Source organism: Danio rerio, chromosome 5, assembly GCF_049306965.1.
Source record: "Danio rerio strain Tuebingen ecotype United States chromosome 5, GRCz12tu, whole genome shotgun sequence".
In the NCBI taxonomy this organism is placed as follows: domain Eukaryota; kingdom Metazoa; phylum Chordata; class Actinopteri; order Cypriniformes; family Danionidae; genus Danio; species Danio rerio.
The window spans coordinates 22,642,778-22,652,712 of NC_133180.1; the positions used below are offsets into that span (position 1 = coordinate 22,642,778).

The 9,935-nt window shown below is 34.2% G+C and overlaps 1 protein-coding gene across 2 annotated transcripts in view; it reads left to right on the top strand.

Moving 5' to 3' along the window:
• The window catches only part of gab3 (GRB2 associated binding protein 3), a 45,485-nt gene extending 35,793 nt beyond the window's left edge, over window positions 1–9,692 (top strand). For both annotated transcript variants that reach the window (XM_073952113.1, XM_001337679.10), the window contains 4 exons: window positions 1,646–1,736; window positions 2,042–2,126; window positions 5,064–5,177; window positions 5,434–9,692. In XM_073952113.1, the coding sequence (XP_073808214.1) occupies window positions 1,646–1,736; window positions 2,042–2,126; window positions 5,064–5,177; window positions 5,434–5,550 (407 nt within the window). In that variant the 3' untranslated portion in view covers window positions 5,551–9,692. The remainder of the gene's footprint in view (window positions 1–1,645; window positions 1,737–2,041; window positions 2,127–5,063; window positions 5,178–5,433) is intronic.
• Window positions 9,693–9,935: the final 243 nt, after the last annotated feature.

Here is a 9,935-nt window from a genome sequence, read left to right on the forward strand (position 1 = left end):
AAATATATATATATATATATATATATATACATATAAAATATATATTAATATATATATATATATATATATATATATATATATATATATATAAAATCTATATATATATATATATATATATATATATATATATATATATATATATATATATATATATATATATATAAAATCTATATATATATATATATATATATATATATATATATATATATATATATATAAATATATATATATATAAAAATATATAAATATATAAAAATATATATATATATAAAAAAATATATATATAAATATATATATAGATTAGAACTTGATGATGATAATAATAATAATAATAATAATAATAATAATAAAATATATATATATATATATATATATATATATATATATATATATATATATATATATATATATATTATTATTATTATTATTATCATCATCATCATCAAGTTCTAATCTGTATCAAACCTTTAACTTAATAAACAGTTGTAGTTAATTAAACCAATTGAGAATAACCATACAACAGAACTCAAATAAGCTTGGAAAAAGTAAGCTTAAAAGAATAAATTTCGCAATTGTTTTCAATGACAGACTTCAGACGCTGTTTAAACTCGTCTTTCTACAAACCAGGAGTATGCAAACTTCCATTTTACTACATGGATAGAGTCACATCTCTTTCATACATTTGTCGCAAATTACGTGACATCACCCGGACCGAGGAGCTTGGCCGGGCACGCCCCGGACCGAACCAATTGCATGGATCGAGCGTGCCATTGTTAATATTAGGAGTAAAATAATTATATTTGTGAAGTCAAACATTTTTATTTTGGAGTGAAACACTTTGGAAAAAACTTGAACAAAATTTAAGACCTCGTAAAAACAAAATTAAGACTTTTTAATAACTTTTAAGAGCCTTAATTTACTCATAATTGATTTGTCAACTTTTAATAATTTTTAAGACCCCACAGACACCCTGCTTTACAATTATATTACTGTGAGAAATAGATAAGCATCTTAATGTTCAAACAGGGTGTAGCCTGCTTGTGTGTGTTGGTCACAACTGTAAACAGTATGTGTGAAATTCTTACATTACTTTGAAACTGATCATTTAAAGGGATAGTTCACCCAAACATGAAAACTCTCATTATTTACTCACCATTTACGCATTTCAAACCTTTAAGAGTTTCTTTCTTCTGTTAAACACAAAAGAAGATCTTTTGAATAATGTTGGAAGCATGTAGCCATTGACTTTTTACCATTTGTTTGTCCTACTACGGATGTCAGGTTTTCAGCTTTCTTTAAAATGGCTTTTGTGTTCAGCAAAAGAAAGAAACTCATAAAGGTTAGGAACCACTTGAGGGTGAGTACAGAGTGAGTAAATTGTTATTTTTGGATGAACTATCCCTTTAAGCTAGCTAGACAAAAGCATGAGAGGAAGAGCACGGTCGGGTCAGAGACACAGAGCAGGAACCACAGACAGCAGCTTTGTGTCTTGAGAGCAGGAACAGGGTTCTTTCAGGTCAGGCACCTTCAACACAAAGGAAATGCCTCATTATGCTCAGTGAAAGTGTGTGTTTGTTAGTTCTGTGTGGATGAGAAAAAAATAAAAGATATGGAGTGTTTAACTGTTCTGCATTGTGTTTGACAGCTCGACCGCCGCCTTTAGACTTGCGGGGCCTGTCCACCATTTCTGAATGTCCTTTCCATGTTCCCCTCACACGCGCCATGACAGAACCCAGGTGCAATTTGCACAACACTGTCACTTAATTATGACAAACACACATTTACAGGTCAACATGACCCAAAACAGATCCTCTGCAGCTCTATTTTCCCTCTCAATCCCTTCTTTCTCTGTGTCCTCTTGTCTTGTCACCTGATCTCTGTTTCCTGCCTCTGCAACTCCTAAAGCTTTCTAGTTTACATGTTTGTGAAGTTTATAAAATGTCACACTGATGCTTTAAGTTACTTTGTTAGCGTAAATAATGGTGACACGTTGTTCTATATTTGAATGCTGAAGTGTTTTGTGTTGTTTGTTTGTCTCCAGCACTTCACTTCAGTGTACTCCTTTGGACAGACGGCGTGTTTGGTGCTTAAATGGCTCTGAACAGGATGGCAGCATCACTCCAACAGTAAAACAACTTCCTGTCTTAGCATCTCATTAATCATTGCTTGCTATATTTTTTAAAGCTAGAAAGATCAAAAGGGCAACAGAAGGAGAAAAAAAAAAAATATATATATATATATGTGTGTGTGTGTGTGTGTGTGTGTGTGTGTGTGTGTGTGTGTGTGTGTRTATATATATATATATATATATATATATATATATATATATATATATATATATATAACAAGAAAAACAATAAATCTCATAAGAAAAGTCTCCCAAAAAAAACAGTAACTTACGTAAAGCAGAATGCAAAAAATTATTTTAAAAAAATTATTTTATTGTGCCACAAAATATAAATTCATTCCCTTAACTAAACTATGTGTCAGCAAATTTACTATTGTATTAACTTGTTTAAAGTTCATTGTATACACAATTTACTAAATGATTTTACTAATTTGTTACCTTGCTTCAAGCAGATTGTGTGTACAATTTACTAGGTCACTAATTCATTTTAAATACACACTTTTCATGAATTCAATACTGTGTTTTCAGTATAGCAGGGGTGTCCAAACTCGGTCCTGGAGGGTCAGTGTCCTGCATAGTTTAGCTTCAACTTCCTTCAACACCTCCCTGGATGTTTCTAGTATACCTAGAAAGGGCCTGATTAGCTAGTTCAGGTGTTTAATTAAGGTTGGAACTAAAATATGCAGAACACTGGCCCTCCAGGTCAGGATTGAGTTTGGACACCCCTTAACTATAGTGTATATGCTTGACTAGTTTATCATGAACACATTTTATTCATTTGTTACCTAATTTTAAGTATCGTAAGCACAATTACTAATTAGTTTATTTGATTGAAGTACACTGTGTGCACCTTTTACTAACTAATTCCAATTATTTTAAGTGTTTTGTTTGCAAGATTTACTAAATTGTGAACTAATTTTTCATACAGCATGTTTAGGTTTTATGAATTGGCTCTCTTACTTTTTTTTACCTCATTTTTGTATAGCATGTAAAGGTTTTACTAACAAGTTGTCTCATTTTTTTTTTCAAAAAATTCAATAAGCTCTAGGCAAATTTACTACCCTTTCATTAGGTTAATGGATGTTTTTGCCCCATTGACTTCCATTATAACAACATTTATTGATTGCAAATCCATGACAGCATATTATCTTATATTCTTGATTGTTGGTGGTTTTCCTTTTTGGGAAGAGATGAAATTTGTCATTTTTGCTGTGGATTGTCAGAAGCAGTGCAAAAAAAAAGCATAGTTTCCAGCTTTTAAATGGAACATAGCGTGTGTGTGTGTGTGTGTGTGTGTGTGAGAGAGAGAGAGAGAGACCTAAGCACGTAGTAAACATAGTGGGCCCTATCATACACCCGATGCAATAAGGTGCAAGACATGCATGGCTTAATTTGTTACTGTTTTCAGACCAGCGCAACATTAATTTTTTCATTTTGTGCCACGCTGTTTAAATAGCAAATCCATTTGCGCCACTGTGAACTCATGGTTGTGCTGGTCTGAAAAGCAGGTGTTTTAGGGCGCGTTGCTATTTTGAGGATTTGAAATAGACTGCGTCATTGACCAACTAAAAGCAGGTCTAAAATCCAGCGCAGAGCATGTAGTTATGTGCCTATGCAGGTCCAAATGCTTACACATTGCTTAATAAACACAGGATGTACAGCAATACACAAATATATTTACATATGAAATGATTAAAGCGTTCCAAAAATTATTATTACCAACATAAATATTTAAAAACACACTGCCTTCATGCCTACTCATGTCCAGGTGCTTTTTTTCTGTTTATTTATGACAATTTGTATTAGTATAACACTATTAAGAGTATTATTTATTATATGCACATTTATATTTGTTTTATTAAAAACAAGTTTAGAACTATCCGCCTGTCAGGTTTGGAAGACCTATGTATCACCATATAAGACAATAGGAAGTGTTTGGATTTAAGTTTTTTTTTACCACACTTCATTATTATTGTTAATTTATATAAAAGCTTGAAAGTTTGGATTTCTAAAGGGTTAATGCTGCAAACTGATGATTAAAAATAAAATTGACAAATTTGACCTTTTCCCAACAGGTAAAATGCATGATTCGAAAGGGTAGTCAATTTGAACAATACATAAGGGTTAAGACAATTCTGCACACAATTTACTAATCTGTTTCCTTGCATTATGTGTATACAATTTACTAATAGTTTTTTTTACAATTTTTTACCATGCTTTAAAGACCTGGGGCCTCATGTATCAACGCTGCGTACGCACAAAAACTTTGCGTACGCCAGGTTTCACGCTCAGAATCGCTCACGTTTGGATTTACTAACCATGAACTGAACGTGGGAATGTGCGCAGCTTCACGGCAGCTTTCTGGCTGGCGTACGCACATTTTTTGTGCGTGTCTGTTTTATTTCCATTGGCGACTCCTAGAGGCAGTTGTGTTAAATTGCTCTCTACAAAGTGTCTGAGCCTTGCAATGGCAGCTGTATGAGACGGGTTCATCTAGCAGGTATATAAGGTTTCCATACCATACATTTGACCAGCTAAACATTAAAGCACAATTTGCAGCGGTCGCCTGTTTTCCCAATGTAATCTGAGCTATCTACTGCACGCACATTGCTATAAAGACACTATCTGAAGATGAATTTGCATGCGTGAATCAGAAACATTTCCATTCAATAAATGTGCAAATAAAATATGATGCACAATCTTATTAATGATTCCTACTTGTCTTTCTCGTGATAAATAGCAGGCAAAATCTGAGATGTAGCGGGGGGAAACATTCACAGCTTTGTGCGTACGCAATGTTTTAGTATGATTTCCACGCAAGTCTTAGTACATGAGGCCCCTGGTTTCTGAAAATGTAGCTTTTTTATCAAATAAATAAATATGAGGCAGTATTAAAGCACTGTGGTCATATTTACATGCGTTTTCCTTTGTCCAGGACTCTCGGCAGATGTTGTTTCCATCTTGTGACTCTGCTCCCTGGATGAGGCCTTCTCAGCTGGATTACTTGTCACTTGACTTCAACTCTGCCTCTCCGTCACCTGTCCAGAAGGTCAGTGGTAGACTTGGTCAAAAAGGACTCCATTACAAACATTCATTTAGTGTGTGTTTGTGTGTTGCGTTTTAGTGCTATCTGCCAAAATGATCCTTTCTGGTGCCCATCATGAATCTTCATTGACTCAGTATTTCCTGTTTTGGTGGCTTTATCATCATCGCTCAGCTATAAACATGACACGGCGCAAAATCTGCCTGCAGTTTTGATAACGGTTAGTCATGCTTATTCATGTTTGTATTGTTGATGCTTTCAGAAACCATTGCTGGCAGACGAATACAGGGTGGACTATGTGAAGGTAGATGAGAAGAAGACCCAGGCTTTACAAAGCACCAAGATGGAGTGGAAGGATGTCCGTCAGTCAAAACCTTAAAGACTTCTATGGGGGGAAGAAAAAAAAAAGATAATCCATTTAAACTGTTACATGGTTCAAAACTTGATTTGTTCTCATCTCCTACAATTTCAGGTACATTTTACACTGCTGTGAAAGGAGGAAGTACAGACATTAACATTAAGAAATAAAATGGCATATTATTCAGGAAATTATTTCAGAATAAAAGACTTTAAATGCAGGGAATCATGATTAAAGCTATTGGTTTTGTTGTCCTTAAACCAGAGAGAGTTTGCTAAAGATTAGTGGCTTGTAAAAGAAGATTGCTTAGTTCTACAATATAAATTATACAGTCATAACATTACTAAATAAGGGAAAATATATTAGAATGATTGAGTTTATGTGCACCCTTACCATTAATTAATTTGTGTTCAGTAATATCTTTAAAAATCATTCATGTCCACCAAGGATGTATTTATTTTTACAAAATATTATTCAATAAATAACTGATTTATAATGATATTTTTTCCAGTGAGGGCAAGCTGAATTTTCGCCATCATTACTCGATTCTTTAGTGACAGATGATCCTTCAAAAAAAATCCTTATTCAGGCCCATAGCTAGCCTGGTTAAAAAAGGGGTGGTTCTTTTTTCTTAAAATATGGATCTTTTTGCAGTTATACGCCTCATTTTCTGTTTATCTATTAGGTTTAAATACTTTTTAAGCACCTTTTTTTTGCTGGGTTAGCTTGCCGGATGGTGATCAACCACACGTTTGGATGTACCAAAAACATTTCCTAAAGATGTAGAGGAAGAAAAATATGAAAATAATGCTTATTTTTCAAATAAAAACTCATTGCACCATATTTCATTAGGAAAAAAAAAGATGCTATTCAAGTTTTAAATTAAAAACTTGCCTATCGTCATTTATTAGGCAAACACAAACTGGCCAGCACATTCAACTTTCCTTAGTTGCGCTGAAGCAACATCCAAAAGAGGATTTTGTCTGGTCTTAAAACCTTCTTCTGTGGTTATTTTCACAATTTATTATGGCATTAAACTCAAAATAGGACAAATGAGCTTATGTATATATTTTAAGCAATTAAATATGTCATTCCTAAATAAATTTGTTAATTTCTTAACCAAGGAAATCTTACATAGACAAAAACCGTAGTGCACATTTTTGTAAACACGTAACTGATTCAAAATAAAAGTTTAAGACATGACTGCGTAATTTATGTCGAACACCAAGGTAATCTGCATTAACAAACTGACATTCAGACAATGACAAAAGCATCTCATCTAAAACATCTCCAAATCTTTAAGAGCATATGATTTTTGATCGACTAAGGTACAAATGAACAGCAAAATATGTGTGAAATGAGCATTTATTATAGACCCTTTAATCAATATGCAGATTTGCTGCATAACAAACATTTATTATTAAAGTTACAATTTGGATCTAATTGCTGTCACTTTTAAACAATTAAATACATCATTGCTGGATTAATTTCTTTATCAAAGAAACCTCACAGAGCCGAAAATCGTTGAATAGTGCACATTTTTGTAAACACGTTTCAAAATAAAAAGTTAAGACATGACTGTGTATTTTATATTGAGAAAACAAAGTAATCTACTTTAGCAAACTAGCATCCAGACAATAACAAAAGCATGAATCTCATCTAAAAACATCTCCAAATCTTCAACAGTATATGATTTTGTTCGACTCAAGGTACAAATGAACAGCAAAATATTTATGAAATAAGCATTAATTGTTGATCGTTTACTTACCTTAACATGTGCACTCATTGGTACCTTTATTTTGAAATAATTCCCTGAAAGCAACAGCTGTTTTTCACAACTGATGTATGAGACTCGAACGTCACATTGCTGTTGCGTCCCAATTCGCTTACTTATACTACGCCCTAAAAGTATGTACTTTTTTTGTGAAGGAAAAATATATACTTTTGAATGTGTACCAGAAGAGTATCAAAGTGCTTTTAAGGCAAGTCATTTCACTCGACAGCCATCTTTGAAACGCCTTTCGGACAGTATGCTCGGGCATGCTTGAATGAGGAAACATCAAATTCTCCAAAACTGCTTTCTAAGCTTACCAATGAATTTCATATTAAGAATCACAAATACAATTACACAAAAACTGTGTTGTTAGTTTCATTTCTAAACATCTAAATCACACAAAATATGTAGAAACTCACCTCTGGTCCGAGCCCCTCCTTCAGAGTATTGGCAGACAATAGCGATCGATGATTGGCTCCTGTACTAGAAGGCGGGCATTATTCGGCATATAGCGATCGATGATTGGCTCCTTCACCATATTGACCATTACACTTTTTCCCAATCAAAAAGATAACATTTAACAGATCGTTGTGTTGCTTAGTTATGATCCCTGTCAATCATCCACACATTATCCACATTTCCATTATATTTAATTTCCTACCTTACTGGAGAAACAGCAGCAGGTTAATATTTCATGCAGAGAAATCTCATCAGGTCTTTGGATCATTATCCATTCAGATGTTAATGTCCAACCACGTCTTTATATAAGTTCAGTATTGTTGTTGCAGATAAAATATAACACAGAAAATGTGATTTAAAGTCTTCCCAGTTGGCTGGATATTGATTAACAGTCAAACAAACATCTTAACAGAAGCCTCTCTACTTGATGGTTGGTCCCGCGCGTCCACCATGTTTGTAGTTTATTTACACTTTTCACCCACGTTTGTAGTTCTAATAGAATTTACATCCAGCGCACAATGTACTGTGGGCAATATCAGCAATTAGCGTATGAAAATCGAGTCCCACCTGACAATTGGGCCCGCCTAGGACCCTGGGTGGTCCTAGGTATACTTTGTATACCTACATCTAGGTATATACACATATCTATGTGTCTTTCTGTGGTTTACCATACAAACAAGTTCATTCATTCATTTTCTTGTCGGCTTAGTCCCTTTATTAATCAGAGGTCGACACAGTGGAATGAACCGCCTACCCATCCAGCAAGTTTTTACGCAGCGGATGCCCTTCCAGCCGCAACCCACCTCTGGGAAACATCCACACACATATTCACACACTCACACTACGGACAATTTAGCCTACCCAATTCACCTGTACCGCATGTCTTTGGAAACCTACTAATTCTATTTCAAATACAATTCAAGACGGATAGTATGCGAATTGGGACGCAGCATGCCTTATTTGCGAATTCTGAAATAATGTTTTCAAGGGTGTCATGAAGTCTTTAATTCAATGGTCTCAAACTCAATTCCTGGAGCTCTGCAGAGTTTAGCTCCAACCATCTCCAACTCACACTTGCTTAGTCTTGAACACCTTGATTGGTTGGATCAGCTGTGTTTGATTAGCGTTTGAGCCAAACTGTGCAGAGCTGTGAACATTTATTAATTTATTTTTTCAAGTATTCCCCAAAGTGATGTTTAACAGAGCAAGAAAGAATCGAGTTTGAGGCCTATGCTTTAAGTAAACATGAACATATTACGTATTTATGATGTGTACAATCACTGAAGGGCGTCACAGAAAATCGAAATGTCTCTTGCACTGATTAAGAAACACATTGGAGACGAAGTTTAGCATGGACTTAATGTATTACAATAAGAGAGTCGGAGCACTGTAAACCACACACTGTGACTGAACGCTGAAACTGAATGAAGGAAGCTAATGTTTTGTAGAAGGGAAATCTGCCTTTTCTTTTTCTAGATTGAATGTTGTGTGAATATTGAATGTTTAATATGTTAAACTACTGTCACGGGATCATGAACGTCTGTCAACACTTATCGGAATGTATTTTTCCTCGATAAACAGGCATTACGAATGTATTTGTGTCTTGGGTTGCCATGTCATGCTGTGCTTATATGACATTCGCTGTATTGACGAGCACAACAACTATCACTGTGACATTCATCGGATGTTCTTCAGTGTATGCTTTATTGTTTCATGAAGAAATGTAATACATGAGAGAGAGAATGAGCGAGGGATGTGTGTGTGTGCCTGTGTGTGTGTGTGTGTGAGTGTGTATGTGTGCCCAGAAATTTAGAGACCTACTAACCTGTGTGAATCAATGGATGTTTATCCGTCAGCAGGTAATATTGTGATGCGTATTGAACACAATAAATCACTTTAAAACAGTTCAGCTCAATAAACTGAAAACAAATGACTGTTTCTTTTGATCATTACATTTCATTAAATGTGTACTTTGCTACAAGTGTATATTACTTCTTTGTAATATTATGTATTACTAAGTTTCTTCTGTTCACTACTGTATCAATGCTTTTATTTAATCATAAATACAGTAGCTTAAATATTGTAAAATAAAATACAGTTCAAGTTTAAACTCCACAAAATTTTACACCTTACATGTTTTATTGCCCCTTTTCCTTCTCATAAATCCTTTCGA